The following is a 19,824-nucleotide window of genomic DNA, read 5'->3' on the forward strand; positions in this document are numbered from 1 at the left end:
GGCTCAAGTCCGAATACAAAATCCCAACGATACCCAATTGCAGCTGCAGTGTAACGAAGACTGTCACGTCATTGAGCAGCCGGTTTCGGGGCAAAAAACATTTGTTTGAAAGATAAAGGGAAACATTCATTTTGTAACCTACGAAAGAAAGGATCCTAAATCATTTCCAAATGAGAGGTATCACTACAAATATTTGACTGCTCCTCTCTTCGGCTCCCAAGAAAAGGCTCCAATTCGTGCAACAGCCAAGGCTTATTTGGCACCTGTGTTGCCAAAAGTGACACTCTTGATGACAGTGTACTCGTCCAATCCGTACTTCGAACCCTCGCGGCCGAAGCCAGACTCCTTGACACCACCGAATGGCGAAACAGCGTCAGAGATGATGGCGCAGTTCACACCCACCATTCCAACTTCCAAAGCCTCGGCGACCCTCCAGATCCTGTTCACATTGTTACTGTAGAAGTATCCAGCAAGACCAACGTCGGTATCGTTAGCAAGAGCAATGACATCATCTTCGCTCTCGAACTCGAACAGAGGCGCGACAGCACCAAAGATCTCGTCCTTCGCAATGCGCATGTCGTTGGTCATGCCACCCAAGACGGTGGGGGGCCAGAAGTTCTTGCCCAACTCAGACTTCTCACCTCCTGTGAGGACTTTAGCACCCTTAGATGTGGCGTCATCCACGAGCTCCTTGACCTTGGCAACAGCCCTGTCGTGAATAAGAGGACCATGGGTGGTATCAGGGTCGAATCCGGATCCCAACTTGAATCCGTTTACCTTCTCGACAAACGCCTTGGCGAACTTGTCGTAGATACCCTTCTGGACGTAGATCCTGTTCGCGCACACACAAGTCTGTCCGGATGCACGGAACTTGCAAGCAATGGCACCTGCAACGGCAAGGTCGATATCGGCATCGTCGAAAACGATGAACGGTGCGTTTCCTCCGAGCTCGAAGGAGCATTTCTTCATGGTAGACGCAGATTGTTGCATGAGGATCTTACCAACTGCGGTGGAACCGGTGAAGGAGATCTTGCGTACAGAAGGGTTAGTGGTGAGCTCAAGACCGATGTCCTTGGTGTTCTTCTCGCCAGTGACAATGTTAAAGACACCTGCCGGGAGACCAGCACGGATACCCAACTCCGCAAGGGCAAGAGCAGAGTATGGGGTCTCGGCTCCAGGCTTACAGACCACAGTGCACCCAGCTGCGATGGCAGCACCGACCTTACGGGTAATCATAGCAATGGGGAAGTTCCATGGCGTGATGATTCCGACAACACCAACGGGCTGCTTGAGGGTGATGATGCGGTTGCCCTTGGTAGAGGAAGGAATAACGTCACCGTACAACCTCACGGCCTCCTCAGCAAACCACTCGAAAAAGGCGCTTCCGTACTTCACCTCGCCCTGGGCCTCCGCCAAGGGCTTGCCGTTTTCCCATGTTAAGATCTTGGCCAAGTCATCAGCGTTCTCCATGCAGAGCTGGTGCCACTTCTTCAAAATCGTAGAGCGTTCCCTGGGTGTAGTGTTGCGGAAATCAGCGAAGGCCTTGCGGGCAGCATCAATGGCTTCGGCAACCTCCTTCCGCGTCATCTCGGGACAGGTGCCGATCTCGGCGTTGTTCACAGGATCGGTGACAGTAAAGGTTTCTCCGGACTGTGCGTCGGCCCACTGTCCATTGATCAAACCCTGCTGCTTGAACAAGGACTGGTCCTTGAGCTTAGGTGCTTGGTGTGATGAGACCATTCTGATTGAGAGTCGAGCGTAGTTTTTGGTGATGATCGCAGGACGTTTAGCTGTTGATCTGAGCAAGTAATGAAGTTGCAATGGCATAACCTTCGAGAATTGCGGGTGGAGGGGGGTCTGATTTATACTCGAGGAGCAGCGTTGGTTGCCGAGTCGTTCCGGCCGTCATTCGAGGCGCACGCGGGGGGGGGACCCCAGAATTGGGACACCCGCGGAAGCAGGTAAGCGGCTGGGCACCGGCACCGGGTGAGGCTGGTGCGTGGCTGAGCTGCTCGCTGAGCCTGTCTACGTTACAAGTCCAGTCCAGCTCATTACAACCTCCTCGGGAATATCCGGCGATGGCATCACTGATCCAAAGGGCGGGCATCAGGCTGGCCTCAGCAAAGGCATCGAGCCAGTATTCAAGCACTTTATGCCTGCCGAAGACTGACTTCCCGTTACGTTCCAATCCTGAAGAGACTGCTGCGAAATACCTGAGGTTATGTACCGACGACCTATACGCCTGGCAAAAGGAAAACCTACCGAAAGATTCCCTCTTTGTTCTACATGATGGACCACCGTATGCCAACGGTGATCTACATATCGGCCACGCATTGAACCGTATTCTCAAGGACATCATTCTTCGATACCGGATCCTTCAGCGCGATCGTGTCTCCTTCATTCCAGGGTGGGATTGTCATGGTTTGCCAATCGAACTCAAAGCGCTTCAGGGTGGTGAAGCTCCAGTCAAGGGTAAGAACGGCTCTCAGACGATCTCGGATGCTGCCGCCAAACCAAAGATGCCCCCTCTTGAGATCCGTGCTGCAGCCCGTAAATGGGCTGATGACGCAGTAGCGAAGCAGATGGCGAGCATGAGGGAGTGGGGTGCAATGGCTGAATACCAGAATCACTACCGAACGATGCATCTCCGTTATGAGCTCAATCAGCTTGACGTGTTCAAGAAGATGGTTAAGAAGGGTTTGATTTACAGGCAGTTCAAGCCTGTATACTGGAGTCCAAGTTCGAAAACTGCGTTGGCTGAAGCAGAGTTGGAGTACAACGAAGACCACAAGAGCAAGGCTGTATACGTCAAGTTTCCTGTGACTCAACTAGGTGACCTCGAAGGCGTTGACGGTATCAACAAGGACGCCCTTTCCGCGCTGATTTGGACGACAACACCCTGGACGCTACCGTCAAATCAGGCTGTCGCATTCAACCCTGAAATGGACTACACCGTGGTTAACACGCCCAGTCACGGTCAGCTCCTAGTAGCTGAGGCTCGTCTCGAAGCGCTCCTTCCGCTTTTGCCCGAGGGCACTACCACGACCTCCACTTCCATCCCTGGCACTACGCTTCTTCGCAGTGCCTACACTCATCCTCTTCTTTCAAGCAAGCCGCCGTCGCCTTTCCTGAGCGGTGACCATGTAACGTCTGATTCCGGTACCGGTCTTGTTCACACCGCGCCCGGTCACGGTATGGAAGATTATTTGGCTTGTAGGTCTCGCGGTATCGAAACTTTCTCACCTGTGGATGACGAAGGCAAGTTCACCTCTGAAGCTTTGGACGGTCAATTAACTGGTATGTCCGTACAATACGAGGGAAACAAGGCTGTTGTGGAGATGCTGAAGTCTAAGGATGTCCTTCTGCATGAAAGCACCTACAAGCACAAATACCCTTACGACTGGCGCACAAAGCAGCCAATTATTCTTCGCGCAACAGCCCAGTGGTTCGCTGATCTGACTGGCATTAAGAATGATTCTTTGAATGCTCTGGACTCTGTGCAGATGATCCCAGAAGTCGGAAGGAGCCGTCTCACGGCCTTCGTCAAATCCAGAGCGGAGTGGTGTATCTCCCGGCAGCGTGCCTGGGGTGTACCAATTCCCGTCTTGTACAATGTCGAAACGGACGAAGCACTTCTTACGGATACGAATATTGACCATGTCGTGAGCATCTTGAAGGAGAAGGGTATGGACGCCTGGTGGTCAGAAACCGATGACGAGGTGTTCGTAGCGCCTGAGTATCGTAAGGAGGGACAGAAATGGAGACGTGGTTATGAGACAATGGACGTTTGGTTCGACAGTGGCACAAGCTGGGGTGTAGTTGAGGATCAGGTGGGGAAGCGCGACGGAAAGCCTGTTGCAGATCTGTACCTTGAAGGTTCAGATCAGCATCGCGGATGGTTCCAGTCATCGCTTCTCACTCACATCGCTGCTTCCGACGCAACTACGCCTGTCGCGCCGTTCAGCACTGTGTTGACTCACGGTTTCGTCCTAGATCAGAAGAACCGTAAGATGTCCAAGTCTATCGGTAACGTTGTTGATCCGAACGTGATCATCAAAGGTGGAACAGACAAGAACAAAGAACCCAGACTTGGTGTTGATGTCCTCCGTCTGTGGGTAGCCAGTAGTGAGTTTACGAAGGATATCTCCATCGGAAAGGAGATTTTGGGCCACGTTACCGAAGGTGTGCGCAAGATTCGGACGACTGCGCGATTCTTGTTGGGAAATCTTAATGATTGGGATGGAAAGGAAGTAGCGTATGACGAACTTACATCAATTGACAAGTTCGCGTTGCTTCGTTTGAGCAAAATTGAGAAGGAAATTAGGGAAAACTACGAGCAATTTGCGTTCAACAAAGGTACGTGTTCTTTTCAAGAATGCACATTCCCTTGAGCATGCTAACAAGTTCTAGCTACACATTCCCTGCTCAGCTACACGAACGCTGACTTGTCGGCTTTCTACTTCGACGTTGTCAAAGATCGCCTGTATGCAGACGCACCCAACAGCCTCAGCAGACGTTCCGTCCAGACGGTTCTATACCACGTAAGTGAACATTTCATAGATTTCATCTTGACACGCGTTACTGATCATGGCATCAGATTCTCCGTGTCTATCTCGCAGCGTTGAGTCCTCTAATTCCAACCTTTGCAGAGGAAGTTTGGGCGAATGCTGGAAATATTATCAACCCCGACTCCAACAGTATCTTTCAGGTCGGGTGGTGCGAAACGAGGAAGGAATGGGATGTGGCTTCACTTGCCAAAGATTACGAAATGTTGGCTGATGTAAGAACATCTGTGGGGCTTGCTGTGGAGAAGGCCCGCAAGAACAAGCATATCCGCACTGCCTTGCAAGCCGAGGTGGAGTTGGTCGTTGAGAATGGTTCTCAAGCGGAGACTTTCTTGAAGAAATATGGTAAGTTTGTGGTCATCTCGTCATGGTCGTTGCACTAATACTATACCTAGCCGATGAACTGTCGTGTCTGTTCATTACCTCAGGCGCTAACATTACAACCGAGCTGAAACATGCAGAAGGTTGGGAAGAAAAGGAGACTCTGAACATTCTTGGAAATCAGGTTCTCGCAGTGGTGCGACAAGCTTCTCGTGAGAAGTGCGTACGATGTTGGGTATACAGTGCAGAATCGGAGGGAGGAATTTGCAAGCGCTGCAACTCCGTGGTGCGCTAAACATGAAGAAGTTGAAGGGTTGTCCTTACTGGCTATGAAACGACACTGATGCCCATGGTCACTCTAACAAAAAACTGAAGGCGTAGCCACAGATTTTGATACAAGTGTCTACGAAAGATTCTCATCAGTGAATCTATATCATTCAAATTGCATGAAGCCAGTGTGTGATTTCCACATCGTATCAGTGTTTTGCAACGACTACTTGCTTGGTAGAAATGAATCGCATGGTTCCGTAAGTTCGCAGATATCATGGATGACCAGATCCTGCTGATCCATGGTTTTTCGATAACAGGCATACCACATATTTCAGTCAGCAAAAACCATGATATTCCACGATACAAAGTGGGCAATCCGTTATCTGATTCTGGATAATCCACAATAGGGGTAGTCAAACTTGGTAGATTTTAAGCAAGATTAGATTATAAGCGAAATTATGATTTTTCAGGTTTGACCGCCCCTACATGTGCTATGCTTGATTATTCTAGAATCCCCACTTTTTATTACCCAAAACGTATGATCTGCTTATAATTTGATGATTTTCTTTTTTACACGCACTCAACTTTGAGGTAGCAAAAATGATTCATGTTGGGGCCTGGTTTAGCGCGATACTATGACAAGAAGCGATTATAACTCAAGTGGATCACTTCTTACCAAGGCTTGACTACTCCCAATGAGATTGGGTTCAATCCCATCCCAGAAAAAATCATGAATTAAGCGTAGTTTTTCCGAGGTGCGCGCGTAATCCACGACCGAATGATGGAGTAGTCTGGGATTAGACATGGATTACGCAGTCTCCCATGAATTACTATCCTGACAGTAATTTCGGACAAAATCGCACATACATGACATCATGTATGTTGATCATGTCTACATATGGCAGGAAGCTCCTCTGGTTCAAATACATGAACACTGTTGTGTATAGCAAGCATTCAAGGTTCTCGAGGCATATAGGTGTTATGTTCACAACTTTTCCAGATATTTTACAGCAATCTTTTCTTTGACAGCGATCCATAATTTTACCGGGGATTGTGATTCATGACACTGTTTCTGAGCTTGTTTCATGATGATGGCAAGGAATTTAATCCACAATTTTGTCTGGGATTTCTGACAAGATAGTAATCCATGACAGAGTAGGTAAACCACGACTACCCAAGATGAATCCACGATTGTGACGTGGATTACGCACTTGCTAAGAGCATTCGGGTTAAATACATGACCTTTGAATTCCTAGGGCATTTCAGACAATTGCAACTCACACCCAGCTGACCTTTCAAGTGTATTGTTGCCCAGACACATCTTTTGTCACAAAAGACTCAAGATTTTCAGAGCACCTTGTAGTGAGCTATGAGAATGCAGGTAGACTCCTAGAAATCAATTTTGGGGGAAGCCCGAAGTAATCAGGCGCTATCATAGAAAATTCATGGCAGATATCATGGGATTTCCACGAAGATAAACCGGGAATTTTCGTGAGCAAAAGTCTCACGTTCCCTGAAATGCATTGACCCTACGTCGAGCAGGGCTGGCTCCAACGAAGAGCCACTTGCATCCACAGCTACTTACGTCCCCCATCGCCAACTCTACTCGAGCCCCTGACCCGACACCAGCTTCACCTTACAATCGTGCTCCTCAGCCAACGCCTGCCTCTCCCCCACCTCAACCTCAACGAACCGTCAAAAGGACCTATGCTTCACTGCGACAGCAACAAGCTGCGAAACCATCGCCTCTGGGAGAATCACATCGTGCGAATGTTGGAGCTCAGAAGGACCGTGTCAAGAGGTTCACTGCGGAGAGGAACGCAAGTCGTGCTAAGATCCTTTCGCAGTCTCAGCAGAAGTTCCAGGTCAATGACGCCTTTGACGATTGAGAAGTTCGGAGCTGGTGAGTAGGATTGGCGAGGAGAGCGGAGGACGTTGGGGTCGTTGTCATGGATGGAGAAGCCGTGCGTCGATGGAGTTCGAAGTCGTGCGTTGGTTGCCGTGGATTCAAGTCGTTGCTGGAGGGAGGAGCCGTGCGTTGACGGAGGTCGAGGTCGTTGTTGTTGGTGGGGGTACCGGTTGAGGTCGTTGTTGCAGGGGTTGTGCGTTGAGTGAAGGCGGCCAGGAGCTCGGAGGAGGTGGGCGTAGCATGGGTCTACCATTATGTATCGTTAGGGAACGCAGTTCAGGTAATATACTCGCTCATGGAACTTACAGAACCCGCTCATGGAACTTACAGAACCCGCTCATGGAAATTGGAACTTGCTTCTGGTTTTTCCACGACTTGCTTCTGGTTTTCGCTTCTGGAATTTCCATGAGGAAAAAGTCTCACGTTCCAGAACATGGAATTTCCATGAGCAGGTCTGAATTGAAAACCAGAACTGGCAGGTCCGTAGGGGTGTAGTGGTGGTAAATCATATGAAAAATTCTACTTTCAAGACGAATTGTCAATTTAGATTGTGCCCCGAATATCACACTAACTCGAACAACTCTATTCGTGATACTGGATAATTTTATTCGTGTTTTGTAATCGTGTTTGGTAGAATTCGGGGGTCTCGTAGGGTCTGGGATGACACAGGGATTACGCACTCCATTGTGGGTTACTATACTGGCAGAAATCCCAGACAGAATCATGGATTACGATCCTTGACATTATCATGGAATAAACCCCCAAAAAATGTCATGGATTACAATTCCAGATAAAATCATGGATCACTGCCAAAGAAAAGTTGCAGCAAAATACCTCAGAAATTGTAGAAATAACATTTATATGCCTTGAGATATATTTGGGAACTTGCTATACACCACTGTTCTCATGGGTCTCCATCAGCAGCAAAGCTCAAGGCCAGGTATGGATGATGTTGCTTGTACATCATCGAGCAGTTGCTTACATGCTAAGGTATAAGACCATAGTTATTGCTACTGTAGCTCTATTATGCTACTCATAATACAATGTGTTTACCTAGTAATCTCGTTTTTTTGTCCTGATCATAATGCATTTTCCCACCATTTCTCTAGGACTAGATCAGATTTCATCGTAAATTATGCTTCATTATATCGCGGATTATACTGAACAAAATCGTGGTTTGTGAAATCCAGAATACGATTGTGAATTCATTCACAATGGGGGTAGTCAATCCTCTACAAAAAATAATCACTTAAGTTTTAATCGCGCGGTTGCCATGGCTACTATGCATAAACATCGATTATTTTTACGAGAACGACGGGCAGGGTCGTAAAAATAATCGCTTAAAAAAATCGCCTAGGGCGAGCGGATGCGCCCAATTAGGAAATTCATGCAGATGTCACTCAGGGTCTGCGCATGATCTGCGTAGCCACGTTGCTCAGCCTGTCTCGAGGCAAACTCACCACCATGGGTATTCACGTGAGCATGCCTGCTGAAAAAATAATCTGTCTATGTTTTGTAAGGGTTGGTCAGACCTTAGCGTATTATCCCCTGGATTATAATCTCATTCGCTGTAAATTTTGTAGAGGATTGACTACCCCCAATACAAATCATGGATTAAACGGGATTTTGTAATCCATGATTCCTAGGACCGTATGGACATTCTGAGTAACGGAACCCACGCCATGATCTGGCGCTAGAGTAATCTATGATTGTGACGTGGATTACAAACTTGCCTGAGAGAAATCGTGTTTGATCCATGATTTTATCACCTTGTAGGGTATGTTTGGGCTTTTCCAAGCTAAAAAAAAGATTGATTAAACCTGACCTAGTAAATCCTGATTTTCGCGAACGTAGGGGCTATTTGGACGGAACGGAGCATTCGTATGCACGAGTGCAAGTATTAATGTCTAGTAAGTATATATATTGTCTATGATATTGGATTTCAGAAGATTCAGATGTGTATGCGAACGAAGCCCTGCGCCCTCGTGGTGTCATCCAAACGTGGCCGTGGCTTGGGAACACAAGCCTACACTATGGCCTAGCGTACAGCGTACTTCGACCAACTCCGGATGTGCGCTCCGTATCTGTAGAAAATGAAAGGGATGGGAATCATTGCGACAGATAGGACAGAGGAATTGTTAGCTCGGCATAAAATCTCGAGAAGGTAGGAAACTTACAGGCTAAAAAGCTCGCCCCCCAATGATTTCCGATATGCGTAAAAAGCGGGGTAGTTGCAAGAACCCATCCTCCACTCGCGTTGTAGCGGACAAAGGTCAGGACGGCCAGAGCTGATGAAGCGTTCTTTCCGTAACTGTCGATACAATACTACATAGCAGGTTAGGTATCGCGAATCGTCAAGTTAATGTGATGCTTTACCTGATACACAGCGATGAAGACGAACAAGAATCCAAAGCCCAGAGGAACACCACTCATCAGCGGACTCCAATACGAGACACTACTATAGCATGTCCAAGCAAGCCAAAACAAAGCGATGGGCATCATCAGACTTGTAGGCATAAGCTGCACCAGGCGAGTTTCCGGAGGCACGATATCAGTGCCAAGCCTCTGTCTCGTGCGATTTTCATGCCAGTACACCAACGGGGTAGTAGCGCAACATAAGAAAACGCCAACGATAATGGGAATGAAAGCAAGGCCTACTTCGCCGGTATTGAAGTTGTAAACGCTGAAAATAAGAGGATATGCTTCGAAGTCACCAAACAAGACGATGTAAGCGACAGAGATATACCTGCAGAGAATGTTAGATCGCTCGTGCTCTCAATTCTTCGAGTTCACTTACAATGTCATGAAGATGATAATCGGTTCCCTGACCATAAACACGAAGGGCCGACTCATGGCAGTCTTAAACATAGCAACAGTCTGGTCTTCACTGAATTCTGCAGCTGCATGGTAACGCGAATCTCCGGTGGCCTTACGAAGCGCCTTTGCCTTCTTCCTGAGAATCGCATCTGCCAGCGTCTCAGGTGCAAATAAGACGACCAACACCAAAACTGCCATACCCCAAAAGAAAGTAACCCAGTAGGCCCATTTCCAACCTGCCTCTTGACAGATCCAGCCACCGATCACTGGGCCCAAAAGAGGTCCTAGGAAACCGCAGCTAGCGAAAATGGGGAAGATCAGGGTACGCAATGACGGCGTGCACATGTCGGCAATGGATCCACCCGCATTTGAAAGCGGTGTAGCGCCAAAGAAACCGGCGAAAAACCTGGTGATAATTAGAGTTTGAATGTTTGGAGCTAGGGCGCCGCCTAACTCGAAGAGTGATGAAATCAGAAGAGTGGCGGAATAAACAGGTGCACGGCCGTATAGCTCACTGAGAGGCGCCAAGGGAAGGGCTCCGAAAGCAAAGCCAAACAGGAACACAGCTGTTTGCAGATTGGACGTCGCGTGACCAACTTTAAAATCGTCCTTCACGTACTCGATCGCAGCACTTGAGACGGAAGATGCGAAGGTGAGGTTCACCGTGAGCATACTCACGAGAAACACGGTGCGCAACTTCTTAGATAAAGGCCAGTTCTTGGGGTTGTCCAGATCATTGGGACCTTCGAACTCGACGAGGAAAACGTCCTTGCTCTCGGACAAATGGTCTGCTCCGACAGGTGTAGAGTCGCCGGTGAGAGTATCCGGCGGTGGAACAGGAGGGAGGTCTTCTTGATAATACGACATGGCCGGATCCGCTGACCTGAACCGTCTGAGAAAAGTCGAAGCTCGTTATGGTAATTGGGATGTTCGAGGGATCCATTTTTTTCCATAGCAGGATCGGTAATCCATGCCGGGTAGCCAGGGCGACGGTAGGTTATTTCGGCACACCTTATCCGTGCTCGTCCGTGCGCAAGTCGTCCAGGTTAGGCGATGACCAAGTCGGTCGATGAACCTTCCACCTCTTCCCCAGAGAACAGCATACCCTCTACTATCGCCAGAAAACAAAAACATACGAGCTGGAGAAAACCGACGACTTATGGACCCGCCATACGTCATGGCCGTCGCCGGTGCTGCACAGCCATGCAGGGCTGATGTCGTACGTACGATCGCGCGCGTATACTGAACTGAACTCAAAGAGACGAGATACGGGAGCATACAGTTCAGCATACAGCCCAGGATCACAACATGGTATGGGTGCTCGAAGGTACAGACGGTGGCCATTTTGCCGGCAAGCTCCTTTGGCTACAGCCTGGGAAGATCTTCAGGCTTGGGCGTCCCAGTGCGACAAACCGTGCGTTACCTCATTGTGCGCTCCATTTCGCATGCTAAAGGTTGCTTCTGTAGAGGTGGACATTCCTGTGGAGCACAAGACGGTATCGAAGGCCCATCTTGAGATCACCATTGCCGTGCCGAATGAGGGAGACGTGGTGAGTAGGAATGACAGTGTCGACTTTACCCCCTGACTGACCACAAGCGCCTTTAGTCGCAACCATCCAAACGGTCCGAAATCACGGTAACAGACCTTAGCTCAAAGTTTGGGACAAGACTGGACGAGAGTGAAGTCACCGGACGTACGGTCAAGCTGGAAGGCCTCATTCATGTGTTGCATGTCGGAAAGTGTCATGAAGATCTTCGGATGAGATGGATCCCTATCGTCTTTTGTCCCTCAGGATTGAAGAGTCCAGAGACCAAAGCTTTACAACAGAGACTGCAACCTTATGACATCAAGGTGGCCAAGGAATACAATGCCGAGACCACCCATATCTTGACCGCAAAGCGCAATACTGGAAAGGTCCTGCGTGCACTTATCGATGGGAAGTACGTGGTTTCTCCCACTTACATCGACGTCATACTGGAGAGTATTCCGTCTATAATCGTCGATTTCAACCTGCCAAACCCTCTGAATTACCTTCCGAGCGCCGTCGAGGATCAAGATAGCTTATTCTCTCCAGACAACTTTGCCCCACGGCCAGAGAGAAAATCTGTCTTCCACAACTCCACATTCATCTTCTGCGACAAGAGGCAACATGGACTACTGAGTGAGGCTATCGAAGCAGGCCAGGGACGTTCATTGTTCTACGACCTTGGCAATACCGCAACGGCCAAAGACTTAGCAGCTTTCGCAAACAAACACGCTAAGGGCGTGATTGTATCTCCAGTTGGAGCGGAGGACAAAATCCAACTTGCAGAAGAAGCAGCCAAAATCATCTGTCAAGCAACAATAACACAGGACAAGTTCCTGGATGCTGTCCTTACTGGAGATGCGTCAATCTTAGTCAGACCCATGGAGGTCGAGAACACCGGTTTTGGTGCGCAGAGAAGAGGTGGTACGATTAACACGGAGGATTCCAGAGTTCCAGAAACGATCGCGGAAGCCCCCGTCAGTCATAGCAGCCGTGGGAAGCGCGATGCACCTCTTGGCACGGACTCACATGCTGCCCAGGTGCAGATTGTGGAGACTCTTCCAAGGCACACCATTACACGTGCAGACAAAGAGCAAGCTGCGAATGATACTGAGGCGTCAAACGTCGTGGTCTCAACGATTCCCCAAACATTACCACCCGCTGATGCCCCAGTCGATGATCCCGATTCAGCACCAGCATCGCGCCCGACATCACAAGAAGGTGGTCCAGTCAACAAGAGAGTCAGAACGCGACTAACCACAAAACCGTCTGATATTCTTGATGATCTGTTTTCCTTCAAACCGCCATTAACGCAAAGAACGGGTACTAGCGCGGCTTCGCAAAGGACGACTGGGGCGACGCAAAGCAAAGCAGCTGCTGCTGAAAGTCAGCGTGCACCTTTGAATGATGATATCTTTGGCCTTTCCCAAATGTCTCGCACCCTTGCCGGGCAAGCAGCAAGTCAGCCAGCTCCGTCTCAGAGTATAGCAAATACGCCAATGCCTCACAAGCGTTCGCGCCCTGTCGCAGAAGAAGAAGAGGAAGACTACGATATCGCACCCGCCGCGACAGCCCTCAAAAGACGCAAACTCGAACAGGAATTACGCGAGGCAGCGACTCAAAGCTCCGCGACGCCGCAACTTCAGGCTGCACCTTCGCAAGCCGTACCAGAAACCCAAGATGCAGCCAGTGGAAAGAGCAAGAAACGCAAGGCCGATGATAAACCTGATGACATGATCTTAGCTGTGGCACGAGAAGCCAAGAGGAAGAAGGAAGCCGCGGCCGAAAACGAGAAGGAAGACCTCCTTCAAAGCATAAAGGACATGGAAGGGCTACGAAATATGGGCACGGTGGAGTATTTCAAGATTGATCCTACTAGACTTGGCGGAGATCAGTGGCGACGTGGAGAGAGGAGTTCTCGGTGGAAGCCAGAGTGGGATGGGCGACCAAATTATAAGAAGTTCCGAAGGGCTGAGCGCGTCACTCCTACGGGGCCTACATCGTTCGTCCGTATGGTCGAGCACAAGTCGAAGGATTTTGGGATCGGGGACGGCTACTGGATGGCCGGCGAGGCGCCCAGAGCAGCCAAGAGTGCAGTTCGATCTTCGGCCGCCCGCTCTCAAAAACAGGCGTCACCGGCTGGGGACTACAACAGTATGCAGGATGATACACAGTTCTCCTATCGTCGATCTACGTCGCGGAATACTCAGGCATTATCGGCGGATTCGGGGCCATCTACCATTACAAAGAAACCACCTCTGTTCATGCCCCAAGATAGCGATAAAGAGGACAGTGATGACGAGGACGATTTGAAGTTTAAGTTCAAGAAGCGTTAGGTTAAATGTCGATACCCAATGTATTGGAGTCCACATAGGATGTACTGTACTTAAATGTACCTGGGAACGAATTGGTTGAGGCACCGCGCCAGTACTACTCTCAGTTGCACTATAGTTTATGCATGCGCCCCTGCGCACGCCCTGTAAATGACCATTTCATCCACAATGTGATCTATTCAGAGGCCCAGGCGTAGCGGGAGGGGTGTTACCGACGGTATCCATCCCTGGACTGCTTGAATTTTACGGTTTGGTGGTTACCTTGAGCACCGTGGTGGGACCTGCATCCACAAACTATATTGCAACTGAGAGTAGTAGCTGCGTAGGGCCCGTAGGGACTTGTGATATGAGCCATGACGACCCGTATAACCTGGATCTGAACTCTCTTCCCCCTTGCGCTGTCGATCGGTGATGTGGTTGGTTAAAAAAGAAGGAACCGGTCGACCGCGAGGAGAGGGCGGATAGTTCTGTAGACCCGCCGTCTTAGATAGTGGTAATTCATCTTCATACTCCCAAACTTGATTATTCCGTTGTGTTACTGCTCATCCGTGCTCATCCGGATTTAGGTACACCTGGCGCTGTTGTTCTACTTTTCTAACTAACCTCCATGATTCGCCTTAAGCAATCCGTAAAGTTCGCCCTTTCTTCGAACGAGCTCCACAAATGTCCCCGACTCCACCAGATCACCGTTCTTCATGACGATGATTTTGTCCGCCATGCGCATCATATCCTCCTTATGCGTAACAATGACAGTTGTACGTGAAGCACTTTTGACAAACGAAGAAATGGCTTGCATAACCAAATAAGCAGATTCAGAGTCCAGAGCACTTGTGCATTCATCCAGAATCAAGATGCGGGGATCACGAACGAGAGCACGTGCGATAGCTATGCGTTGTTTTTGACCTCCAGAAAGGTTCCCGCCGTCCGCGCCCAGGCGAGTGGCATAACCTTCTGGTAAAGAGATGATGAAGTCGTGGATGCATGCTGCCCTTGCGGCTCGCTCGATATCAGTTTGGTCATACGTATCCGGCCCATATGCAATATTTTCTGCGATTGTCGCATCGAACAACATGGGAGTCTGACTGACGATGGCCATCTTGCTCCGCAACCAAACCGTGTTTAACGACCCAATACAAGAGCCGTCGATACTGGCTTTTCCCCATGACTCCATATCTGGCAGGCGATAGAGGCGCTGGAGCAGCCCGATGATAGTCGACTTGCCGGATCCAGACAGCCCCACAATAGCAACTGTCTCTTGAGGGGCTATGTCGAAGCTCACGTTGCGTAATGCGAGCTGCGGCTTAGTTGGCGAGGTGGTATCTCCTGATGGATATGCAAAGCTCACGTTGTCAAACTTGATTGTGCCCCGCAGTGGGAAACGCACTTCTCCAACACCTTCCTGCGATGTTCGGGGAAGATTGACGAGGTTATGCACATTCTTCGCACCTTCCTTGCTTTTGCTGATCTGCGGCACCATGCCAATGGTCTGCGATGCCGTGGTAAACGAGAAGAGAATGAGCGTTACAACTGTCAACATCGTAGTGACAGAGTAGGTATGCTTCGCAATCAAAACCCCGCTGTACCAGAACATCAAAGCCTTCGTTAAGTGTTCCATACCTTCCAATAAACCGTAACCCATGCCGGTGTATAAAGATTTGCGCATACCGGCCATACGTGCAGCATCCACCGATCTATCGTAGCGGTTCTTAAAGTACGCCTCGAGACCGAGGACCCTGATCGTTTGAAGTTTGAACACGGACTCGTGTAATGCCCCACCCGCACTGGTGGAAGCCTCCTTGCACCTTCCTTCGCATTTGTCTGTTATCCATGTATAGAGTGTTGTAGCCAAGTACATTGCTGGTGCCAAAGATACACCAACGGCCGTGAGTTGCCAACCAGTAGCAAACGACCAAACAACACCGAGCAAAACCATTGCACCAGCAATGATATAGGCTCCAGCAAAGCGACCCACAATGTTGCGCATTTCCTCCGCATCGTTGATGATGTACTGCGAAATAGTAGCTGCGCTGTTGTACGTACCAGGCGACTTGTCGTCAAACCACGATTTATCCTGGGCTAGAACGCTGACGAGAGCATCCACACGAGCTGTATCAACCCACGACTGAGCTGCGGATTCGAGAAGATAGACCTTGGCGTACGTTGAGAGTCCGTCAACCAGAGAGATTCCAAGTACGGCCAAAGACCATTTGGTAGATTGCGAAGAGTCTCCAGCAGAGGAGATAAAGGTAGCGAGGAGCTTTGCAAGACAGAATGAGAAGATGGGAGTGGCAAATCCATTCACCACACAGGCTACGAAACCACCGACAAGACCAACCTTCTCTTTCACAGAAGGCCAAGCCGTGATAAAGATACTGACAATCGACTTGGATTTCGTTTTAGACCTTTTCGCCTCGACGAATTTCTCAGTGATGGTATGTTTGTCATGCTGATCCAGGAGAATGCCCGAATTCACTGAATTCCTCAATCGCGTTTCCCTCATTTCTTCACCACGCAATCGCCCTGTATTTGTCCCAAGATTCAGTAGATCTGCAGAAGCAGTGACGCAGTCATTAACCACCTCAGAAATGTTGTTCATGCTGCCCATTTGACTTCCACCAAGCATGGTTAACGGTCGTGGGGTCATACTCAACCTGTTCAGTGCCTTGGTCGAGGCCTGGCTTTCGGATGTCTTCATGCTTGACTGAATCCAGCTAGTCGGGAGGACACTTAGCCTCGACCCTCCGACGAAAGCGCTAGCTATCGCATGGGGTGCAAGCTGCGGCTGCGACCTCGATGTAGTCATACCCGGTCTTGTTACAAGTGATGATAACCGGTGCGCCACATTGGGCTCCGATTTCGACGTACTCATGCCCATACGAGAGCCCGGCCGTCCCGCCCGGGTCATCGTTTTCTGACTCCAATCATCCGCGTCTTCAGTCTCCTTGTCGTTGTCCCCACGACCTTGAGCAAGGCTGTAAAAGTGACCATGCTCATCCTCCATCAGCTCATGACGGTAGCCTTCCTGCACAAGCTTACCGCCCTTCAAGACATACGCAAAGTCGTCCTCCTTGATCTGCGAAATGTCATGCGTAATGACAATTGTAGTCTTGTTCTTCCTCCACTTGCGAATCGCCTCGTTCACGAGTCCTCGACTGATGTAATCCAACGCACTGGTGGCTTCGTCCAAGATGAGAACAGGTGCATCGCGAACGTAAGCACGGGCAATGGCGACTCGCTGCTTCTGACCTCCACTCAAGCTACCTTCGTCAATGAGGGTATCCAGACCATCTGGCAGGTTGGCCACTGTTTCTTGCAGTAACGCCATCTGCACAGCTTCTTTGACCTGATCAAGCGTGACATGCATGAATCCAGATCCGCCTTTGCCGAAGGCGATGTTCTTGAAGATACTCTCACGGAAGAGCACGTTCTGCTGTTGAACAACGCTGATGTTCGTATATAGCCAAGACGACTTGAGCGTCTGAATTGCATTGTCATCGATGTGAATGTTGCCGGCGGCAGGATCGTATAACCGGAGGAGAAGGGCGGTCAATGTGGATTTACCGGACCCCGACGAGCCGACGACGTACGTTGTCTCGCCAGAAGGAAAGAAGACACTGACGTCGTCGAGTACAAGCTGGTCAGGTCTTGAAGGGTATGCAAAGCTTACATGCTTGAACTCAATGTCGCCATGCACTGTATCAAGTTGTACACCACCTTGTAGCGGTTGAATACGCCTTCCTTCCTCGTCCAATGTTTCCATCAGACGACGCAATTCGTCACCCGCGGCCTTCCCCTTCTCGAGGACGACCATCTGAGGGGAGATGTTCTGCAAGGTATTGCAAGCTGTCAAGCAAGACCAGAACACCGTCATAACATCACCTGACGAGAACTTGCCTTTCCTGACGAGATACGATCCAAACCAGAAGCCTTGCACGAACATGGCCAGTACAATGAATCTTATCACACCATGTTGGAAAGCGGAGACATTACATAAAGCTCGGTAAGAGCGAGCAGCGCTTGCAATGACGCCTGAAAACTTGTCTGTCTCACCTTTCTGCCCGTTGAAGGCCTTGACGGTGGTAATCGCAGCAACAGCCCTGCTCACGATGCTGGAAGCATTGGATAGATAGCCCTTCTCCTCTTCGATATGTTTCTGTAATCGCGGCGTGAAGACAGTGATTACAACGATCACAAATGGGATCGAAGCCAAGATAACAAGCGTTAACGACCAAGAGTGCCAAAACGCCACAGCTAGAGACAAAACGCAGGTAACTAGTGACTGAATGATTGAGCCCAGAGGAAACGAAGTCGATGTCTGTAGATCCTCCACCAACTTCTGACAGCGCGTAGTCAGTCCACCCACGCCTTCCTCTCGAAGGTCATACCACATCATATTCTTCCCAACCAAACCCTCAAACAGCTTCATACGCGCTCGAAAAGCCTGAGCCTCACCGAACGCTTGCCAAGCGGCCATGAAGAGCCATCCAAAAAACAGACTGATTACACCCAACACCGTGAAGCCGGTGACATACTTGTTCGTCTCACTCGTAAGCTCTGAGGTGTCGATCAGGCCGATGGAAAAGAGCGAAAAGCCGTTAAAGATGCGACCGAGCAGGATAGTCATGACCGGCATCAGAACTCCGTTCAGTGTCGCAGTTACCACGGCGCAAAGCAGCGGAATCATATCAGATCTGTCGGTGAAGTAGAAAATGGCTTTGAACGGCGGCGGTGGAAGCTGCCGTGTAGATGATTCCGAAGTAGTCGGCGACGGCGGCACAACCTCCTCCTCCTCTCCCTCCTCACTTCCCTCCACCACATCCATCTCGACAGTAACCCGATCCTTCTCACTGTCCCTCACAATCGGCGCAACCGAATCCGTCGGCGAAAACGGCACATCGCTAAACACCCCAGTTGACGTATCCGGACTTTGCGGAATGGTAGGCAAATCAACCAATCCTAACCCACGATCCCGAAAATGCGCTTCAAGCCTCGAATCCGCCAGCGGACCCGAGATCGAACTCTTCTTCCACGCATGGTATTTCGAGGTTCTGTAGGAGCGTTTACCGCCCATGACTTCGAATTCGATGTCGCGACGTCGTACGAAATGTGCGACTGCGAAACTACGGCGCAAGGCATCGCGTACAAGTATCAGATATCAAGCCCTTTGTTTCATGATTTCATGCTGTTAACGGGCGGCTTCGGGCGTACGAAGGTGTACCGGAGAAGCATTGGTCGTGTTTGTATTGTTCAGTTTGGATTGTTCCCCGAGATGAATGCTGCAAGCACCCCACCATGTGCGCGCGGGCTCAACTGCCCGAAAGTGAGGACACTGCATCGTTCCCAAAGATAAACGCAATCATTTTGACGCTCTACCTGCACTCCTTCACCTTGAAGGGTCTTTGTGATTCCAAGTTTTGCTATTCGCGCGCACTTGCATTTCGCGTCAAGAATTTTGCACACAGCAGTAGACTATCACCCACCTCCCTCATCGTCGTCGTCGTCGTCGTTCGTCGTTCACGGCCGTGCCGGAACGCTTAGTATACGGCCGTTTACATGTATTGCTTTGTGAACGGCCGCTGCGGAGCGCTTCGGATACGGGCATTGTGGATCACTTCAGCTGATACAGCTTGTATCGTATTCAACCCAAACTGGGCATATGATCGCTGTTGATGAATGGATGGTACTGTTCCAGTGGTATGGATTCCGTAGGTTTGTAAAAGCAAGTCCTCCCAGCACCACATACCAGTTATTGCCAAGCGTAGGAGAGTACTTTGTCAACCCGCATCATCCACTCTCTTCGACCGTCGCCTCGACCCTCACCAACCGAACCTGCTTCCGCTGTGTGATCCGAGTCACCACGTCACGGAAAAACTTGATGTTCAATTTGAGACGGGCCATATCCAATGGTTGTGTCGTTAGGTGCCTCCGAGCCATGTACCATGGGTGCTGCAGGTGACGAGAAAGGACTTGGCCCCATTTCTCACGTAAAGGGTAGCTTGCTGCCGTGCGCGGCTGATATATCACCAGCGTAGACAAGCGCGACCGAGGAGTCGTGGGAAAGTCGAGGAGAGAGGAGCAGGTTA

General features: G+C 49.9%; 5 protein-coding genes across 5 annotated transcripts; 2 read left to right on the forward strand and 3 right to left on the reverse strand.

Moving 5' to 3' along the window:
* Window positions 1-252: 252 nt before the first annotated feature.
* SAICODRAFT_9164 (succinic semialdehyde dehydrogenase) lies at window positions 253-1,740 on the reverse strand (the record flags this gene model as incomplete). The annotated part of the gene is made up of 1 exon (XM_019171766.1): window positions 253-1,740. One exon carries the CDS (start codon window positions 1,738-1,740, stop codon window positions 253-255), a length of 1,488 nt encoding a protein of 495 aa, XP_019022279.1.
* A 331-nt stretch (window positions 1,741-2,071) lies between these two features.
* Window positions 2,072-5,262, forward strand: SAICODRAFT_83586 (isoleucyl-tRNA synthetase). Its single transcript, XM_019171330.1, has 4 exons — window positions 2,072-4,356; window positions 4,411-4,541; window positions 4,598-4,910; window positions 4,961-5,262. The coding sequence occupies exons 1-4, from the start codon at window positions 2,079-2,081 to the stop codon at window positions 5,179-5,181; spliced, it is 2,943 nt and encodes a 980-aa protein (XP_019022280.1). The 5' UTR covers window positions 2,072-2,078; the 3' UTR covers window positions 5,182-5,262.
* Window positions 5,263-9,003: 3,741 nt separating this feature from the next.
* On the reverse strand, window positions 9,004-10,822 carry SAICODRAFT_72779 (MFS general substrate transporter). Its single transcript, XM_019170795.1, has 4 exons — window positions 9,863-10,822; window positions 9,442-9,811; window positions 9,243-9,390; window positions 9,004-9,192 (listed from the first exon to the last, which is right to left on the reverse strand). The coding sequence occupies exons 1-4, from the start codon at window positions 10,747-10,749 to the stop codon at window positions 9,104-9,106; spliced, it is 1,494 nt and encodes a 497-aa protein (XP_019022281.1). The 5' UTR covers window positions 10,750-10,822; the 3' UTR covers window positions 9,004-9,103.
* A 368-nt stretch (window positions 10,823-11,190) lies between these two features.
* SAICODRAFT_9167 (uncharacterized protein) lies at window positions 11,191-13,744 on the forward strand (the record flags this gene model as incomplete). Its single annotated transcript, XM_019171768.1, has 3 exons — window positions 11,191-11,296; window positions 11,350-11,432; window positions 11,489-13,744. The coding sequence occupies 3 exons, from the start codon at window positions 11,191-11,193 to the stop codon at window positions 13,742-13,744; spliced, it is 2,445 nt and encodes an 814-aa protein (XP_019022282.1).
* A 595-nt stretch (window positions 13,745-14,339) lies between these two features.
* On the reverse strand, window positions 14,340-18,775 carry SAICODRAFT_36531 (ABC a-pheromone efflux pump AtrD; the record flags this gene model as incomplete). The annotated part of the gene is made up of 3 exons (XM_019168510.1): window positions 14,340-16,338; window positions 16,573-18,476; window positions 18,749-18,775. 3 exons carry the CDS (start codon window positions 18,773-18,775, stop codon window positions 14,340-14,342), a joined length of 3,930 nt encoding a protein of 1,309 aa, XP_019022283.1.
* Window positions 18,776-19,824: the final 1,049 nt, after the last annotated feature.

Source organism: Saitoella complicata (genome assembly GCF_001661265.1).
Source record: "Saitoella complicata NRRL Y-17804 unplaced genomic scaffold SAICOscaffold_21, whole genome shotgun sequence".
Taxonomy (NCBI): Eukaryota; Fungi; Ascomycota; class Saitoellomycetes; order Saitoellales; family Saitoellaceae; genus Saitoella; species Saitoella complicata.